The sequence below is a fragment of the Euwallacea similis genome, chromosome 4 (genome assembly GCF_039881205.1).
Source record: "Euwallacea similis isolate ESF13 chromosome 4, ESF131.1, whole genome shotgun sequence".
Classification (NCBI taxonomy): domain Eukaryota; kingdom Metazoa; phylum Arthropoda; class Insecta; order Coleoptera; family Curculionidae; genus Euwallacea; species Euwallacea similis.
The window spans coordinates 4,261,878-4,283,158 of NC_089612.1; the positions used below are offsets into that span (position 1 = coordinate 4,261,878).

The 21,281-nt window shown below is 36.0% G+C and overlaps 1 protein-coding gene, 1 long non-coding RNA gene and 1 pseudogene across 2 annotated transcripts; 1 reads left to right on the forward strand and 2 right to left on the reverse strand.

Annotated features, from left to right (window-relative positions):
* Nucleotides 1–831: 831 nt before the first annotated feature.
* LOC136408231 (uncharacterized) lies at nucleotides 832–5,586 on the reverse strand. Its single transcript, XR_010752066.1, has 4 exons — nucleotides 5,094–5,586; nucleotides 4,841–5,039; nucleotides 4,633–4,791; nucleotides 832–3,570 (listed from the first exon to the last, which is right to left on the reverse strand). It is a non-coding gene; the product is annotated as an uncharacterized lncRNA (long non-coding RNA).
* A 3,627-nt stretch (nucleotides 5,587–9,213) lies between these two features.
* On the forward strand, nucleotides 9,214–14,464 carry LOC136408010 (polyribonucleotide nucleotidyltransferase 1, mitochondrial-like; annotated as a pseudogene).
* A 5,244-nt stretch (nucleotides 14,465–19,708) lies between these two features.
* LOC136408011 (uncharacterized) lies at nucleotides 19,709–20,620 on the reverse strand. The gene is made up of 2 exons (XM_066388726.1): nucleotides 20,593–20,620; nucleotides 19,709–20,523 (listed from the first exon to the last, which is right to left on the reverse strand). The coding sequence occupies exons 1-2, from the start codon at nucleotides 20,618–20,620 to the stop codon at nucleotides 19,709–19,711; spliced, it is 843 nt and encodes a 280-aa protein (XP_066244823.1).
* Nucleotides 20,621–21,281: the final 661 nt, after the last annotated feature.

Sequence of the window (21,281 nt, forward strand, 5' to 3'; positions counted from 1 at the left end):
GATAAGAAGAAGCAGGAGCAAGTCCAGGACGCGGAGGACTGAATCTAGATCATCATCGGCGGATCTTGGAGTGTGCTGGTATCATCAGAGATTTAGGAACAAAGCTAGGCGATGCGTTAAACCCCGCCTAACATCAAATTCTTGTCTCAAAAGAGTCAATTCTCAAGACGGCCATCATAATCCCATTCGGCCTATTTGAATTTACCAGAATGCAATTTGGTCTGAGGAATGCAGCCCAGTCCTTTCAAAGATTCATGCACGAGGTACTTGCAAACCTAGAATTCTGTTTTCCGTACATCGACGACATTCTTATCGCATCAACGGACGAGGCACAACACCAGGAATACCTCAAATCTGTCTTCGCTTGTTTGCAAGAATTTGGGCTATCTATCAACCTTGACAAATGCACATTCGGCGAGAAGCAAGCGAAATGGTCATTCTTGTAATTAAGATACCTATATTTGAATATGATGTTTTTGACTTAAAATTAGTATACCTGATTTCCGATAACGAATCACGAATTATAATTAGTCCTAGTAAGTATTATTGTAATAAACTGTGGTACAAACAGTGTAAGGAGATTAGTACTAAATGGGTATATTCAGATCCGCATGTTGACGGCTGCTCTTTGAACGATTGTCCTTACGCTTCTGTACACAATAATTATCAGGTACGTGCTTTGACACATAAAAAGGTCTTATTAATTTGTATTAAAACATCAGATGTAATTTACAAAAATTGCTTTAAATTCACCAAGGTACAGGTGGAAAAATGTTCTATTGTTCAAAGTCAATGCGATGTCATTATTAATCAACATAAATATTCACTGACTATGCATAATGTAACGACAAAATTCCCTGAAATTCGATACGCACAAATAACAAATTTTCATTAAATATTCAAATCAAACATTTGGAGAATCTAGCTTCCATTCAGGATTACCTCTTAGACCCTGTAAATTCCGAAGACCTAATAAACATGTTTCCCAACAATACGCACTACGTTTTAATAGCCATAAGTAGCATTATCATTGTAAGTGTGCTAAGTTTCCTATTTTATCAGTGGAAAAAATACAAGCATCTTAAGTTCATCCCTCTAACTAGGCTCCAAAAAATGGTCAACGAGAACGCTGAAAAAACTAAGGGTGAAGGAAAAATAGCCCACAACCAAAGGAATCGCTGACCATATAGCGCTGAATATGCTTTTAATATCATATAAAAGCATACCTCTGCTTAGAATAAAAACATCATTATTAAGTTCTTAGTGTGGCTTTAAACTGTAGTTTTTAGTTTAATTCTATGCAATATTAAGTACGTGTCAAAGCCGTGCTGTTCAACTTGCCCTAAGTTTGTGTCAAAGCTAGTTATTCGTCTTAGTTTAAGGGTTTTAAGGTCCTATTTTCTAATAAAAGTTGTTTTTTTAAAGGGGTCTCGAAGAGTGTTTCATTTAATTCTCGCAAATGAGACGTGTGAGCTGTAGGACAAATATTTTAAGTCATATCAAATAACTTAATTAATTCTCGATTTAATTGGACACCACCGTGTTTCGTTGAAATGTTTGGTTTGTTTCAACTATATTTAGTGTTGGAGAGCACAAACATTTCTTTATCACAATTAAGCATTCCAAAGATGCCAATTTTAAGACCGTAAGACGTGTTAATTGTACGTACTTTATCATTATTCGGTTGGCATAGTAACATTAATTTTGTTGTGTGGTAAATCAAAATTTGTATTGAAAATGCACAATGTTTTGCCATGGCGATGTTCACGTATTGCAAATGGTCAACGTTTTCAACGATTATTGTGAGCTATCGTTTATTTATCGATAAAACAAAGTGCAATAAAAACAAAAAATGATTATAATTACTAAAACGTATTGCCTTTTTTCTGCCCGAACGGCTCATTTATGGGCGTATGTTTATTAAAGACAAAAGTTTGTATTGATGTTTTCCATCACCCCTTAAAGTTTGTCGGTATATTTTTGGGACATCTTGTATAGGGTGAATCAAAAAAGTGGTGTCAAACTTGCGGAGTTTATAGGGGACATAACGGTAAAGAATTTTTGCACATAAATCTTTAGTCGGAAATGAGTCGTTTTGACCTTGGAGCAATTTTTCAAAAACATAATGTTATGTCGTTGATACTAAGACTTAGATGATTCACTATTTTCTTATTGAAGACAATTAATTTCATTAAAAATAAACACTTTTTTGTCCTTTGTTAAGTATTTCCATCAACTGCATTTTCTTTACACCATAAAAGTGGAGTAAACATCCGAATCTTTTGGTATCGACGAGGTAACATTATGTTTTGGCCAAAACGGCTCATTTCCGAATAGGGGCTTATATGCAAAAATTCTTTACTGCGCCGTCCCTTATAACCTTCTCAAGTTTGACACTATTTTTATGTACCTATGCAGGGTGTTTCCTAACTCTATGGCCAAACGTCAGGGGGCGATTGTACAAGAAAAAATATGAAGAAAAATTCTGATCAACTTGGGTCCGGAAATGCTTATTAAGGGAGCTACCATTTTTGTGGTAGCTCCTTAAGAGTGGCGCACCGTTTTCGAAATAAAAATTATTTTATTAATCGATACAATTAAAGTAATTAAAAAATAGTAATCTAGTTGGCATTTTTTATAAACGTCATAAATTTCTAAGAGGCACTTTTTAAGCGGAATTTATCTGGCTTTAAGAAAGCGACACTAATTTTTGTAAAAACCAGTGACATACAGTTTTTCTCGCTAAACATAAAGATTTGCCTGCACGAACGCCATTGATGTAAGTGCTTTAGAAAACAATTTTGTACATGTAAATGTGACCTTTAATGATACAGTTGCATGTACCAAAACTCATCTCAATATCTCAACGAGTTTTCGATAAATGTAAAATAAACCATTAAAGACGGAAAAGTTAAAACACTCCGTATTATAAAAACGAAGCATTTCCGAACCCATGTTTATGTGAGCTTTTTTTCAGGTTTGTGAGTGTACAATCTGTCCTTAAATTTTCCTCACAACATTCTGTAACACCCTATATAAACCATTCCCTACTAATAAAATATAAAAAATGTAAAGTCACTTCCGTTGTCCTATCTTTCCTAATGTGTTTCTCATAAATTACACTCGATACATGTATTAATATAAGTAATATTAATATATAGTGACTCTCCTCTTATTTCTTCTAAAATTTATATTCCTCCTTTATTTACACTTACCGTTGAAATCAACAATGACCCTTACTTAGTTAATAAGGAAAAATACATAAATAATATACTAGCACAATAATTTCTTCTGTTATACGGCTAACTGATTTACCCCCCTTCTTGTGTGTCGTAAATGACGACTTTGCATTCTTGTTTATCCTCCCCTGTATCTTTCCTCTTCTTGCGCATCCACCGTGTACTTCTAATCCATCCCCTTTTCTTACTTTACGTACATCCCGTGCCTTCCATTTCTCTCTTCTGTAGAGCTTTGGATCTTATTTGCTATATATTTCTTTATAAGTCTTTTTCCAACTTTATACACCCACTTGCACTCTCTCCGTATCTTCTAGTAACATTAGTCGACTTCCTAAAAAGGAAATTAATTTAAAAGGTCCTTTACCCATCCTTTCGCTTTCTATAAATACACAACTTCAAGAAAAAAATTCTTAACAGGAATAGCAACTGGCCGTAAAATTCTATTTTATACAATACGTATTTGCGGAAAAATTATTATTATCTTTTCATTGAGGGAATCAAAATAATTCTAAAAAATTAATCTATAATATTTATTTTCTTCTTGAAATAGTAAATATTCCTTATCGATGATCCTATTCTTTATGGTATAATATCCTAATTTAACATTAATATCACCTATTCCCTATAAGTATGTACGATTTCCAATATTCATTTGTGTAATGGCTAACCTGCACTGTGAACGTCCAAATGCCCATCGGACCAATATGGTACTTGTAAATGAAACAAACTACTATAATGAGTTACAAATTTGAAATAAAATAACCCTACACAGTAGTTTCGTGTTCCAAATAAGTACTTCATGTTCCTTTCCAAAATGAGACCTAATTTTTAAAGTCTTCTGCATTCTATTCTTACCACTCCTTTGATCCCTTTCATCATTTTTTGCTCCTTTTTTATAAATTGGTGAAATCTCTTTCTACTACCGAAAAATACCTGACATTCCTAATCAAGTCCCACAATTAAACTCGTCCAATATACAGGACGTCTGAAAAATATAGGATCAAACTTCTAGGGATTTTTCAGAGCAACAATAGAAGACATTTAGTATAAAGTATAAGAACTCATGTCCAGATATGTCTCCCTAAAGTGCTACCTCCTTACGAAGCTTTAAGACTGTCAAGAACAACATTTTCAACAATTATTATTTTGTACAAACAAATAAAAATAAAACCTACCAAAACTTGATAAAACACATTTTTTGCACATAATGGTCTTAAAACTTCTTAAGGGTGTAGCGCTTTAAGGAGACATTTCTGGACGTGGGTTCTTATACTAAAAATGTCTTCTGTTGTTGCACTGAACCATCCCTAAAAGTTTGATCCCACAGTTCTGAGATACCCTATATAAATTAGAAACAAATTCCTATTCCTCTTAAGAGCACATGTAAATTTACCTTGTAAAGAAATAATTTTATAATAAACCCTTCGATTGCCATGATCCAAACTTCGACACATATCTATGGCTTCTTACTTGTCCAAGCAAGTATAATAAGTATACCGTTTCCTTCTATCATTTTCACGTATTGTATGTCTGTATAAATGATGTTCTTTTTCTGAAATGACATAAATAAAGCATTCCACTCAAATAATTACAAAAGCTACCTTTTTGTTAGCAAGTTAGGTTTTTTCAAGTCAAATTTCCAGCCATATTACCTGCTGAAAATATACCTTTTATAACAGCTAAATGTGTAGAACAATAAACAAGCATCCATGGCAACAATTCAACTTTGAATGGAAGGTTCGGCCAAAGTTGCTTGTATCTTTCTTACTCCCCTTACTCTTTGGAGATCCATCCAAGGACCTGAAGTATCGGCTTAGTGGTGTAATCATGTTTTTAATTTCTAGTTTATCTTACATTATGCCAAATACCTTTTACCTATTATAGCAACAAACCATCTTTCTTTGAGTGTGTAACTTCACTACTCTCCGTCCTTCGTACTAGCCCTCTTTGACATCTATAAATCAAGCTTAAGCCTTGTTCCAGATCTACTGGTGTGTGCTCCGAGCTTCTCTTGTTCTGTTCATTTAACGTGTCTATCCTTTTCTTCCTATTAAAGTTATTAATGTTAGCTTAGTCCTTACCTTCGTAATACTTTTCCCTAATCTTCCACCTCTCAAATTCGATTGTTAAAAATAATTATTCAAAGGATAGGGGGATTTAAGGTTTATTTATTTCATCCTTCTTTACGTTGTAAATAGGTATATGTAACTGGTTCGTTTCTTCTTGGGCCTTTTATTGCAGATAGTCGATGCATTTACTGAGTACGAATAAGTTAATTATTTAAATAATGTAATAATTAAGTTCTATAATTTTCTTTTATCTTTAATAACATTGATGATAATTGGGCGGGAAGTTGCCCTTGCCACGTTGCTATCTATTAGAATTTAACCCTCGACGTAGCTAACAGATAGAGCTTTAGCTAACCCTAACCACAGAAATCTTCAGGTGTTGGCGATTCTGGTTCACAGATGACGCCAAAAGTTAAAAATCAATAAATCCACTAGCATTCACGATCCTAGTTCGTAGATGGAGTCACAAGTCGAAAAATCAATAACTCCACAGACATTTCCCTCATTTTATTTAACGATAATATTTATATTTGCACTAAACAATTATTTTTCTTATTTCAAAAATCAATTCATCGAAAAAAGCAAGCGGCTTTCTCAGAATTTAGAATTTCATGTCACGTTCATGATTAATATACCTGCGTGCATTCCTTATTTCTATTAAGATGATTAATTGATGTTATCTGAAAATTATAGAGGGTTGTTTTTGAATTCTTTTGACGTACGGGAGAGAAAAATGGCGAAGGGTTTGGTACCCGTGGGAAAAAGGCTGGAATGTCGCTTATCAATTTTCTCAAAAAGAAAGAATGCGGTCGGAGGTGATTATGACTGGTTGTATCGGGATTCAGTCTTTATTGAACTCCTTTGAGTGTTTGCTGACAATAAAGGAGTGGATTAGAAATTTGATGGTGTTTGATTTTTACGAAAACCAAAATCTTACATGTATGTCACATTTGATTTCTCTTTTCTCTGTGAAATAAAAATAAAACAAATTTAAGTCTCTAGAACACTGGTTTAGAATCTAGAGAAGAGCGTCCCCTTGTCGGAATACCTCGTCGCTACCTCCAAACACATAGATTTACACTAAATAAAATTAATAAACAACCCTTCCTATTATTATTATCTCTATACAAACTCACCTCTGAATCATCTAATGATCTAATAAATTTAATTCTCTTTTGAACAATAGTCATAGCCATCAAGTTACGACCCCGCTGTGAAAAATGTTCCTTCGCTAAATTGTTGAAAATATGTATTACAACTATTATTAATAGAAAGTTTCGCACTGATGCAGGCAACTATTTCAATATTTGCAATGAATATGTAAACTTGAAAGCTTTCTTACCGTTTATTTTATGTTGGGAACCCGATTAACAATGTTTTGTTGTTGTGTGTATGTTGTATTCCTTTGTTACTTCCTACTTCCGTAAATAATCCAATTAACTAGGATGACTGTTAGAGCTTCGAATTAGCTTTGTCTCCAAACACACATGAAACCTGAAATACAAAAAATGCTATATTAATTCTTGTAGCAAATTCAGTATTGGTTCCTATAAAAATTCAATATTCATTCGATCTTATGTTCTCTTCTTTAATACATCGGTTCCTTCCTTCCTACTAGTGTTAACTTAGTCGTTACCTACATAATGCATACATATGTACAGCATTTGAGAGAGAAGTTCGGGTTCTACCTTTGCTTGATTTTTTCAGATCTAAGCTGCTAAATTCCATAATATGACTTAATGTCTCCTTATATATAATCACATTGGGAGTTTTTATCAAATCGCAGCCATTGAACCTATAACCATTTAAAAGGCATTTTGTTGGTATTTGTTGAGTCTGGGAGCTTCACAAATATAAAGCTTTAATGGATACAAACGCTACAATACAAAAATACACTAAATACTAAATAACACTACACTGCACTAGAACTCGTTCACTGTCTTACTATGTTATGCCTCGATGTACGCTACTGAATAAAACTCCCCCCGTGCCGCGTCACGACGACCTTTTACGTCTCTCGGCAGTCCTTCTAGAAAGGTACGTTCCAGACTTCGCCGGAGAACACGGGAAGGTCTAGACGGTGGTAGAGAGAGAGACCGTCCGAGTGGCGAATGTACCGTGAACGAGAGAGCGCGAGATCCACGCTCAGTAACGGTCCCAACAGTATTAAATTTCCTTTTTGTGATCTGGCTTTCTAAATTTTTGGGTTGAGGAAAAATCTTGTCTGTGCATTTTATACACGTCGAATTTATTTTAGCGTGCGTTACGAATAATTCGTACCTAATCAGAAGGAGTGTATATTAGAGCCGACTTTGCTGCTGTTCTCTCAATGATCCCAAAATCTCTGTTAATTGGTAGGAACGAATGACCAGACACCATAAATTTGTGGTCAATTTTTGTAATATTATTTTCAGGATTTTCCTCTATTGTTTTCCAAATCAGCGATAATTTCAAAGGCCGTGTATGGTTAAGGGGTCAATTCGGCCCCCACGGGCGATCGATCTGAAATTTTTACCAATTGTCCCTATCACTCAAAGGACTTACCACATAAAATTTCAACTTCCTAAGTCTCACCATTTAAGGGTAGGACGGGGTTGAGGGTGAAAACTTTAAAACGCCATATCTCGGAAACTATTCTTCGTACAGCGTGGGGCAAAATGGTGTGTCCTTTAGTAAACACCCTCTTATTTTCGTATACTTATAGATTTATCGGTTGATGCCAAAGGGCCGAAATCTCAAAAAAAAAAAAAAATTTGGTGATTTTAGAGGAGTTGGCACCTTGGTACACTAACCATTTTTGCACACTGTATAGAAGGCCTCTCAAAGTATCTACTCACGTTGAATCAAATTTGTACAAAATTCAGTATTTGAGATATAGCGATTCAAAGTGTACGTAGACCACGATGCAAAAAAACAGTATTTATCGCAATAAATATTTTAAAAAAATTTCTCACTTATGGCCTTAGTATACTTGTACACATAGCAATAAACTATTGTGCCTAGTGGTGTGTATATTTACTTGGCAATTTTCGATTAGTTTTTCACAGTTTTTTAAATTATTATTTATGTGGGATTCTAAGGTCAAATAGATCTAACCCTTTTGCATATATGTAAAAACTTCTCTATTTTTACGACAAAGTCGAGGTACGATCAGGAAATCTTTGAGTTTTATATAGTGATAGTGCTAATATTATTAATTAGGTTAGGCCTGTTAGTTTAAGATGAAAGAGTTTTGAGGGGGTTGATGTTGCCCCTATAGGACGCCTATGTATGTCGCAACCTGGTTAGAACTATTTTCGTCAATTAAGAGGGTTTCGCAATCGTTATCTTCATGCGATTCTTATATTTTATGATTAACGTCTAACCACCCTTTATCGGTACTTGTGAGAAAAGATAGCCGCCCTTTGTCGGCATTTATGGAAATGTACCGACCAAGTGTTATCAGTACCACGGTAACGTCGTAGGTGGTGTCATAAGTCGGTAATTGCTTTCTAGCCAGGGTACGATACTGTTTCATTACCCTTAGTTTAGTATTTAAGAGCACCCCGAAGCTAGAGAGCTCTCTCTTTCTTTCGAGTGGCTCACCAGAACTATTATCCGCAAGTAGAATTCAAAGTGTATCCGTTAATATCAATAAACCCTATTGTTAAAACCCTAGACAACGTTGGAAAAACCTACAATTATTTTAAATTATGGAATCTAATGATTCATTACTTTCCACATCAGCGTCGCTGAATGTTAAGTGTGTGATTTGTTCACGTGCCTGGAGAAAAGTGCCTGGAAAGGCAAAATGTATCAACACTCTTGAAGACGTCCGTTTATATTCAAAAGTATTCTGTGTTGCAGTTCAACAGAATCGCACCGTGTGCGGATATTGTCGCATTTGCTTTTATAAAAAGTAAAGAATGCTGATCCCAATTCAGCAAAACGCTGGACTTCCTAATGACATCTCTAAAAATCCTGTGGTGGAAGAGGCGATTCGGATTAATATCAACGAGAATAGCGATGATTCCGATACAGACGATACACGTGATCCTGAAGTTAAATATAATTTAACATCTAATGAACAGGCCGAAGAATTAGTTAGTCTGGAAATCGATCGCACCATTGCAACTCACAAATATTGCATCATTTGTGATGGTAATACAACTTCCAATTTAATGTTGATTCCCGAGAAGGTTCGTTGCCAGTTACGCGAAGATAAAACTGTTTATTCCAATTGGCGATAGATGCTGTAGAAGTCACATCATTTTCGACTCATTTTTTGAGGAAGATTTAATGAAGATCGAGGTATATTCAAATATTTCTGAAATCACATCGAAAGAGCTCTCTTGCATGATGGAAAACTTAGCGATTAGTTGTGATGAAAGTTTGTTTGATCAAATCTCGGATTTTTCTATGCCCGAAACACAATTAAGACTTTTCACAAGCTTGACTTGGAAGAATTTATTGCAGTTAAAAGAAATGTTAACGTCTCTTAGAAATTCTTGTAACAGAACCACCACACAGGCCATCGTTACCTTTTTATTCAAACTTAAAACCGGTAATTCACATGAACTAATTGCTTCCATTCTTCATTTGCCCAATAAAGGGGTCGTCTCGGAATATCTTAAATCAGTGAGACGTGTTTTTGTCCAAGATATTCTAGCTAAACACTTTGGATGTCAAAATACGACTAGGGAAAAATTATATATAAAACGAGTCCAATTGCTCGAACAGTACTTAAAGCTGATAATGAGGATTTAATTCTGATATGTGATGGCACTTATGCTCGACATCAGAAAAGCACAAACAATGAATATCAAAGGAGATCGTTTTCTGGTCAAAAGAAAATACCTTTATGTAAACCATTCACGATATGTACCACTAGTGGTTTTGTTGTCGACATGCTTGGACCGTTCGGCGCAAACGAAAATAATGCGCGAATTTTAAGAACAATTCTGGAAGTTGAGAATACGGGATTATCCGATTTATTGGAGGCAAGGGATATTTTTGTACTGGACAGAAGATTTTGGGACGTAATAGAATATTTAAACAGTAAAGGATACACAACAGCCATGCCAGCTCTCAGAGGCAAACGCAAACAGTTAGAGTTTAGAAACCAATCGCTCGAGACTTATAACAAAAGTCCGATGGGTCGTTGAAGCTGTTCACGGTATTTTGAAACAAAAATATCAATTACTTGACCAGAAAATAGATAATAAGATCGTCCCGACAATAGGCGAGTATTTTAAAATCGCGGCTTTTTTACAAAATCAGTTTGGGCAACGATTAACTTCCGATAAAGACGCTGGAGAAGAAATCATCGCAAGGATGCAAGCGTTGGTAGATACACCGAATCATTTGGCGGAAGAAGTGGAAACAAGAAAATAGACGCGTAAGAAAGTTATTTTCAGACGGATTACTTCAGACGCAATAAAGGATTTCCCTCAATTAACAGAAGCTCAATTAATATTACTTTTCACAGGTATTTATCAATTGGGCCAAGCTAAATCGTATTTAGCAGAGATAACGAACGAGGATGGTTCCCTGAATGTTGACTATTTGAAAGAGAATGCAACTATTTTGAGAATACAATCTCGTTCTAGGCATTGTAATCGGAAAATCTACGCCTCTTTCGTCGATTATATGCTAAAATGAAATGATGTAGCAGGTATATGCCGCTATTGCTGTGATTGCGCGAATGCAAAGGGTGCTGTCGGTTGTTGTTCTCATGTGGCTGCAATTATTTATTATTTATCACATGCTCGTTACTTAGCCCGAATTATCAACCCGGCCGAGATTTTAACCAACATGTTTAAGAACACTGGTTTCGTAGGTGTCCAAGAAGACAGTGATAGGGATGAAGACGCTGACGTCACCACCCTACCTGATTAATAACCAGTCTTCTCAAAAAACATTAAATTTCTTCCCTTCTTTCTGGGTACATAATTATACTTACTTGCCCATCACTTTAGCTCTAGGGGCTCTATGCTGTATATATTGTATAACAAAGTCATTTGGTGTTGATGCTGTTTTTTGCCGCGTTAGTTATATGAATTATATGGATTTAGACTTATAAGTTATTGATATTTATATACCTATATTTTCAATCGTTATATCCCAAATACTGAATTTGATACAAATCTGATTCAATGTGGGTAGATACTTCGAGAGGCCCTCTACACAGTGTGCAAAAATGGTTAGTGTACCAAAGTGCGAACTCTTCTAAAATCACCAACATTTTTTTTTTTTTTTTGAGATTTCGTCCCTTTGGCGTCAACCGATAAATCTATAAGTATGAGAAAATAAGAAGGTGGTTACTGAAGGACGTACCATTTTGCTCCACGCTGTACGATGAATAGTTCCCGAGATATGGCGTTTTAAAGTTTTCACCCTCAACCCCGTCCTACCCCTAAATGGTGAGACTTAGGAAGTTGAAATTTTATGTGGTAAGTCCTTTGATTGATAGGGACAATTGGTAAAAATTTCAAATCGATCGCCCGTGGTGACCGAATTGACCCCTTAACCATACACGACCTTTCACAGCTAATTAGATAAGAAATTTCAATTATCTCTCTTTATAAGCCTTTACATGGATCTGCAGTATTCAACAGGGGGCAAACTCAAGTTCTATGCACTGTAACTTTGGATTCACAAGAGAATGCTATAAGACTTGATCCTTTAAGTGTTATCACTAGGTAAACTTTACGTGAAAAGTTTAACTTCAATTATAGCGGTGTTTTTCTAGTGGTGTTAAAGAAAAAAAAATCCTGCATTATGAATTCTTACCTTTTGCCACCAAAGAAACGAGTAGAAGAGGGCTGATAGGTAAACGAGAAATGGAACACAGGGCTTTGGCGAAAAAAGTCTATTTCTTACATTCCCAGCAATTTTCCTTTTACCTTACTTAGGCTTATTTCTAAGGTATTAGGGTCAAACAATAAGTGCATAACTTATTTGAAATAAGTTTTTAGTTTGACAACAATGCCTTCCGCTTTAATTGGAAACGTTGCATTCCCACTAGCTAGTAGAGATTCCCTCCCGAGGTGTCTCCACCTTGATATGGTGGGAGGGCTTGAGGGTCCTTGCGACCCCAGGAGGCATGCCGGTGGGTGCAACCGTGCCACACGGGTCCTGGAAGAGGGATCGGACAAAGAGAGACACAGGGGTGGGGGGAGATGGAAGATAGGAAGTAAAGAAGTAAAAAGAGGCAAAGGAGAGAAAATGTGGAGAAAGAAGAGACCAAGAAGTGAGAAAGTGGAGGAACAGGAGGATGGAAGACATAGAAGAGAACATGTGGAGAAAGGAAAGAAAGAGACAAAGAAGAGAATAAGTGGAAGAAAAAGAAAGGAGACATAAAGGAGAAAAAAATGTGGAAGAAGAAAAAAGAGTCACGAAAGAGAATAAGTGGAAGATGAAGAAAATAGAGACAAGGAAAAAATGTAGAAGAAAAAAGAGACAAGGAGGAGAATAAGTGATGAAGAAAATGGAAGCAAAGAAAAGAAAAAGTTCCGGGGGGGAACTCGGGTGAAGAGAAGAGGTTTTTTGTGGTTAGGCGCCCTCCCTTCAGGGGGGTGAATCCCACATAACCCGGTCGCCAGACCACTAGGCCGGGTACTTATGAAGGTTTTCCTTCCCTACATGAAAAAAAAGCTAGTAGAGGTTATTAGAGTGATGGAATTGCACTCAGTATAGATCAATTGAGAATAACATTTTTCTTTACTATGGGCTTGAATTGAGAAATCTGTTACCAGCTTTAGAACCTAGGAAAAACTGTTGTAGAGACGAAAGTAATCTTACTTAATTTTACTTCAGAATAGTGTGCAATTCCACTGCTTCAACAACCTCTACTTGTGTGTGTGCCGTTATTCTCAAAATAGATTTTGGAAATAAATCACTGGTTCATTTATAATACATAAAACTTTTGTCATTTCCTTGGAATCGTAAGGATTATTAAGGTATTTTGACATTCAAACTTAATAAGTTAAAGTTCAAGCTCAATAACGATTACATATTGTAGGAACCTCGCCCTTATGGATGCAGGGGTCTCTGTGCGTTCTTCGGCTGCGGGTATGGTCATCGGCCTTATTACACGATACGACAAAGAAAAGAAACACAATTGAAGACTATAAAGTCCTCATCGACATCCTCGACATCAAGAACTACTTGGGTAACATGAATTTTAAAGGTGATTTGCCCAAAATGTTTTAAGGTTTTACTTCAATCTTTGGCGTAATTGCAGGACCTTTTAAGGGCCTTACGATGATACAGGCCGACACTTAAATACCAGGTCTGCTTTTAAAAATCGTCACGGAAACATTGTAAAATGTATCAGTGCTTAAACAAGCCAAGAAGCGGGGAAAAAGAAAACTGGCCAGTGGTAGAGAAGCTGAAGGTGGAACTTCATAAAAGGGTAAAATTATTGGGTGTAAGAGGAATCAATATGAAGAAATTTTTTGTTCAAACTGGAGTGCAAGCATCGCAACTCAAAGACACAACTTTCCAGATTTTTACTCTTAATCAGGCTGCTATGAACGAGGCCAAGAAAATTATAGAGAGTCATTTGAGTAGCGAGAGAGTACCTGAACTAAAGTTTGGGGAGATTTATAAAGCAACGATAGTCGATAAACTAAATTATTATAAACTGTAGAGGAGCAGATTTATGCACCAAAACTATCTGCACTTAATTTTTTAATTATAATTTTTTTGCCACTGATGCCAACATTTAAGAAGTGCCGCACAGTTAAATTTGTGCGAAATTTACTTGTGAAATAATTTGTTTATATTTTGCTGATTTCAGCTCAGGGATATTGGAGTTATGGTTACGTTGTATCCAGGAATACCTCCGACCTTGCTGCACAATTCAAAATTGGATAACAGAAAAGTGCGTATAAACTCCGATTTATTTAGTTAAAAAGATTACATCGTGTAGTATTTAGACAGGGCATCTGCCAGCGTTAGGTTTGAAAATAGGGAGGGAATTTCAAGTTAAATATTTTCGAAGATATCCCGTCTCAGGGCTAATGAGGATATCAAAGAAGGTTTGGCTACTGCCAAGTTATAAAGGGGAAAAGAAGTTTTAGAGAGTTTATTTTGTAAGCCAGGTACGGGGCTTTATTAGCACTAATATGCGCAATACAAGTCTCGCTTGCATCCAAGGCTGTGATAATTTTAAGAGCCAATATTTGATTAAATGAATAATCGTTTAAGGTTTATTTTTTTGTATTTTATTTTCCGGGAAATAAAAAAAATATATAAAAATCTTCACAATATAATAATAAAATTACGAGCACAATCGAAAATATTTATTTAGCAACTATCACGGTTTTACAATCACTTCAGTCTCCTTTTTACGAACTTTCGCAATCCTTTTTCTAATGTCTAATGCATTAGGAATATTTTCCTAGTTAAAAGAAAGCCCTTGGAGTAAATGCTTTTTATTGTTAGTATGAATTTACGTAATGCGCAAGTTGATGTAATATATTGGAATTTTTCTTTGAAGCCCTGTGCTGTGATTGATTATCTGTATTTTCATAATTAATACTATTGATACAAGGATTATTATGTTGATTAATTTTTGGATTTTGTTTTAAAAAAGTTTCCTTTGCTGAGGATACCTGAGAAGAATTATCAGGTGTTACTGAAATAACTTTTTTTCCATGAAATGAATCTATATGGTTTTTAAGTTGTTCTAAGGATTCAGAGATTTCAGCACATAGAGGGCATTCGGGAAAAATTAGATCCACTTCAATTGTAAATTCTATCAATACTGGAAATACTAGCACTACATAAAAAAATACATATCTCAAAATTGTTTTAAGGCACTACCTACCTAGATTCTAAAATAGTTGGAACTAGCTCAAGCTCAGATTGTGTGATTATAGAAGATCCATCATCATCAGTAGTAGTATTCTTAAGATTGCAATTTGAAATGCATTTATTGAACCAAAAAACAAAGAATTATAGCAAGTTAAAAAAATTAAGAACTTTGTACATACATTTGAGCTTTACATTCAGAAGTTCTCCAGAAGCTTCATAACTGTCTTAGAGCTCTCTTCTGCAACTTCAGACTCTTCTGATGATTCTTCAGGTTTACTAATTTTCTTAGACTACTTCATGACTGGTTTGTGCTTTACTAATAACATATTTCAACATATCATCAGAAGTATTTGAATCAGAATTTACCATTACAGTTAAACTCGATTATAATGGACTTCAGGGGTTTACCTCAATAAGTCCATTATAAGCGAAACAATTTTAAAAAGTGATAAAAAAAAACAAATAAATGCAAGCTAACAAATTAAAAGTTTTTTTATTTCACTTAGTATCACAAAAAATTTTTAAAAATTGTATGTATGCATCTGTAGTACAGGGTGTCCCATTTTCGTTGTAATCGTGGGATATCTCGGTTATTAACAAAGGTAAAGAGATGCGGTTTTCGCGAACCTTTGTCACTTTTTAGTGAAACTAATGATGACGTTAACAGAATTGATCCAGCTATCTTAGTTTTTGCACTACAGGGCGTTTTTGAAAATATTGCATTTTGGGACCCCCCCCCCCCAAATAGTTTGAATATGTGTTAAGTTATTGAAAATGTATAAACGGTGTCGGATAGAGATTTTTACGAAGAATCCAGTGGCATACTCAGATTTTATTTATAATTCTTAGTTTTCGGGATATGGACCAAACTTATGTTTTTTTTAATGGGACACCCTGAATATTTTTACTTATTTTGATTCCCCTAATTTTCCTCATTCCAAAGATACTAAACTCGATATGGTTATTTTAAATAATAATGTCAATAATTGACATTTTCTGAAAGAGGATAGTTTCTAGAGGCGGCCATATATAAAACAAAATAATTAGTGACAATTATAATTGTCAATAATTATATTAATAGTTAATATCTAAGTAACAATATGAATTATAAAAGGGCTCAACGTATAATTTTATTTTTGGAACATGAATATATCACTAACAATAATAAATTTACCATTTTTTTTAACTGCATAATAATGTAAATTAAAGCAAATGTTCAAACTGATTTCCGTTCACATCTAAACATTTTTGACATAGTTTGGATATTCTATTTAACGCGTTTAAAACTATTATCGGGTGTCTTTCTAGGTATTGGAAAGCTTCCTCTGTAGCAACGCGTAAACTAATCATATTTTCGTGTTGTCTTCGATAAATCCTGTTTTTTAAATATCCCCATAAAAAGAAATTTAAGACTGAAAGATCAGGTGATCTGAGTGGCCAAAGCACAGGTCCATGCGTCCCTACCCATTTTTCGGGAAAGTATTCATCTAAAAACGCCTTTGTGTACCTTGAGTTGTGAGGCGGGGCTCCATCTTGCTGATAAAATATATCATGTCGTTGAGCTAAAAGGGTATCCTCTAACAGCTCAGGTAATATGCCTTGTAATATTTCTACATATTGTGTTGCAGTCAGTGTTGTTTCAAAGATTTCATATTTGACCCTAGTTCCCAGTATGAAGCACGCCACACTAAATCCAAATCGTCCTTGCCGCCCTCGAGGTAGCATCACATGATTATTTTGACGTGTCCAGTATCTAGTATTATGAATATTAAATATTCCAGCATTAGATATATAAGATTCATCGCTGCATATAATTTGGCGACAAAAATTTGGATCAACATTGGCTCTTTCTAAATAATACCGGCAGAATCTAATGCGTTTCTCACGATCTCCAAGATGCAGATTCTGAACTACTCTACTATGGGTCTACTATGGTTTAAATTTATGTTTACGTAAAATTTTTTGCACTTTAGTTTTTGAGACTTCAATTTCGGATTCAATTTTCCTGCATGAAGTTACTTCTTCAAAATTGACACAGGCCAAAACGTTAATTTCTTCATTATTTCTATTTTCTTTATTGTATAAAATTTTTATGAGTTTTTTAAAAGATCCGAAGTTTATTAAATTTTGCCGTAATCTCGAAAAAATTATTTTATTTGGTTAGCATCTTTCTGGATACCTAATTTTAGACAATGAAAAGATATAAATGTCGGTTAACAAATAAGTTAACTAGTATTTACCTGTTAAAATAAAGTTCAGATGCTTCATTGGAATTCTCTTGACAAATTGCAAAAACTAGGAGCATATCGTAATATTCATAGTTTTCAAATTGCTGATTATCATTCATATTGGCTCACATAATATAAATACAACAAAGGTAACTTTAACACAACTACAATTATATTATTAAATTCTGACAATCGTAAATGTCAATAGATAAGTTACGTATTCTATTGTTTTAAATATGGTTGACTCTTGATCATGACACACTACGTAATATTCTCTTTCAGAAAATGTCAATTATTGACATTATTATTTGAAATAACCATATCGAGTTTAGTATCTTTGGATTGAAGAAAATTAGGGGAATCAAAATAAGTAAAAATATACAGGGTGTCCCATTAAAAAAACATAAGTTTGGTACATATCTCGAAAACTAAGAATTATAAATAAAATCTGAGTATGCCACTGGATTCTTCGTAAAAATCTCTATCCGACACCGTTTATACATTTTCAATAACTTAACACATATTCAAACTATTTGGGGGGGGGGGGTCCCAAAATGCAATATTTTCAAAAACGCCCTGTAGTGCAAAAACTAAGATAGCTGGATCAATTCTGTTAACGTCATCATTAGTTTCACTAAAAAGTGACAAAGGTTCGCGAAAACCGCATCTCTTTATCTTTGTTAATAACCGAGATATCCCACGATTACAACGAAAATGGGACACCCTGTACAAAGTCTTCGTTGCAAAGCATATAAAAACGCTTACGTAACACTTGGACAATCTCGAGCCGCGACCCTTTTTATCCCTGATATGGAGAGGACCCATGTAGTCCACTCCTACCACCGAAAATACGCTTTCACCAATTAAGCGATCTTGTGAAAGGTCACCCAGGATAGGCGCTAAACATTGAGGATTGAATCGTAAACAAGTAATAGAATTTCTAACGGTAGCCCTGATCAAGCTACGAGAAGCGACAATCCAAAATTTTTCCCTCATGGACGAGAGCAATAGTTGAGGACCGGCGTGCATTAGTCTTTTATGCTCGTGCTCGCACAACATCCGCGATAATCGATGTTTGGGGGAGAGGAGCATAGGAAGCTTCTTATCAAAATGATAAGGTGAGTTTCCCAGCCTCCTCCTACTCTCATTACGCCCTCACTGTCCACGAACGGACTCAAGCTCGGCACTTTACTTTTTGAGTTCAAGGCGATCCCCCTGATGAGACGATCAAATTCATCCGGAAAACTATCCCTTTGGGCAATCCTGACTAATGTTTTAATCGCATCATTTAGCTCGAAACTTGAAAATGAGCCACTTAAGACGTCCCGTTTCAGCGACCTCGAACGACAATTGCGAATAAAACGAAGCATGCATGCTGTGATTCGAATCAACTGATTAAAATCAGAGTAGTATTCAAAGAGGTAGTTCCCCGCGGACACGAGCGCGAATATGCACCTCTGGCACTTCTTTAGGTCCTTCAAAAGTATTTGGCCAATGACGTTCCACAGAATGAAGAATGGAAGGGCCATTCCACTAAAGGCTCAGTTCGATAAGTTTATTGGGAAATACGCCCCTCGACAATAGGTCTGCAGGATTTTTTTTCGTGGGAACGTGTCGTCATTCATATTCCCCTGCAAGCGATTGGATCTCCGGTATCCTAGGAGCTAACAAATATTTTTAGGCTACTGAGAGACATCTTTAACCAGCTCAAGACAATAGACGAATCCGACCAGCATACACACCTATCAAACTGCAATGTAGCGGAAGCTCTTATTTTGCTCATTAGCTTGGCGATAATTAATGCGCCGCACAGCTCTAAACGAGGAATGGTCAGAGACTTTAATGGACTCACCTTGCTTTTGGCGCACAATAGCCTCACTGCTATATCACCGTTTCTATCGATAGATCTGACGTAAACAGCGCTACCATTAGCTGCCTCGCTGGCGTCAGAAAAATCATGCAACTCATAGCGTACAGCGTCCAAACATGCGATGTGGTGATAAATATTAATTTTGTTAAGACTTGGCAACTCACTACGAAACTTAACCTAAGCAGTATGTAAATGGGCAGGGACTGATTCATCCCACGGTAACTTTTCCAACAAAAGTTTCTGAATGAGGATCTTAGCGACAATTATTGGAGGAAACAGCAGACCCAAAGGATTAAAGACTTGCGAAATACAAGATAAGATAGTGCGCTTGGTCACCTTCACTCCTCCCTCAGAAAGGCGAATTTTTTAGGACAGAATATTAGATGAACACTGTCAAGTCAATCCTAAAATCTTGGCCCTATCGTCACCATTGAAGTCTAACACCTGAATATCCTCGCTTCCTTGACTTACGGAGCCCAAAATTGCAGGTTCATTAGAAATTCATTTCCTCAATTTAAATCCGCCGCCCGATAATGCGGCTGAAACCGTGTTACCGATTTTGACTCCTTTTTCAATCGAATCTACTAAGTGAAGGAAGTCATCAACATAAAACGACGATTTTATTATCGATGATACATCAAATTCGCACTCCTCGTCTGTTTGATAAAGGCACCTCACGGCCAGAAAACTGGCGCTAACTTGACCGTATGTTACGATATTCAATTCGAAAACCTCAATAAGGGCTGAGGGCGATTCCCTCCAAAAAATTCTTTGGTACGCCCATTGCTTAGGCTCAATCGATACTTGCCTATACATCTTTGCGATATCCGCCGATACCACAAAACGAAATTCACGAAAACTAATGAAAATATCGAACAAATCAGGCTGGATTACAGGACCAACCATTTGCAACTCATTAAGGGATTTGTCTGTTGAAGAAGGCATGCTAAAATCGAATACAACTCTTAATTTGGTAGTGCAGCTTTCCGATTTGATCCCGGGATGATGAGACATATAGTAGGAGACACTATCATCCTCATCAAGCACCCAAGGCATGTGCCCCAGACTCAAATGCTCATGAATGAATTTGCAATATTTATCCTTCATCCCTTGATCTTTACTGAGCTTACGCTCCAACGACAGAAATTTTTGGAGAGCTTTCTCCTTCGAATTACCTAACTCAGTGACAGGATGCTTGAAGAGAATAGCAACAATAAAACGACCGTCGGATGAACGCCTATGCGTTCTTTGGAAGTGCTCCTCACATGCGAACTCCTCAGCCGACCAGGCCTTAGTCTCAGCAAAGTTATCCTCAACTTCCCAAAACCTTTTCAAATCAAATTAGATTTCACGGCCAACCTGCCGCGAATTAATGCTCAAATTACAGACTATGCTGCTGATGTCAGCCTGCATCATCAACCCGGAGACAACCCAGCCGAACCTAATTTTTTGCAGAATGGGATTATTCGGATCAAAACTAATTTGACAAACACACAACAATCTATAAAACAATTCACTACCTATTAAAAGGTCTATGGGACCAGGCCTATTAAATTCTGGATCCGCCAATGTAATGTTGGAAGGAATGTTTAGTCGACTGACACAACAGCACCAAAAATGAATTTGGTAATCCTGGGCAAAACTAAACATTTCAAAGAAGCTTGGTAACCCTTGCGTCGGGCATACACCTCAACGTTGCAACTGTGTGTTATTTCCGACATCTTTAATCCCAATCCTCCGACTAGCATTTCGAATTTGTCTATCTTTATCTTTAGCCATTGACACAACGAAGAACTAATGAAATTCGACTAACTTCCCGAATCCAAAAGTACGCGCACCTTCAAACGCGAGTTACATCCCCGTAACTGCGGCGTCAATACTGTGACGTCATACGTAATTTAACTATAAATAAGAAGTGGCAGTAAGAAGCAGGGCTTTTTGTATTCTCGGTAGTCTGACCGTACGTGTTTAATCCCGTTTAAATAAATCTGGTTTCGAAGTCATTTGTTTTTTTGGGGTCTTTTTCGGACCACGAATCTAACTCGCGCTCCCCAGCACTACGAACCTCTACCTG

Coding starts and splice junctions, on each gene's coding strand:
- LOC136408011 (XM_066388726.1), bottom strand. CDS start 20,620: ATGCAGGCTGACATCAGCAGCATAGTCT. Junction 20,524..20,592: donor TGACATCAGCAGCATAGTCT/GTAATTTGAGCA, acceptor GGTTTTGGGAAG/TTGAGGATAACTTTGCTGAG.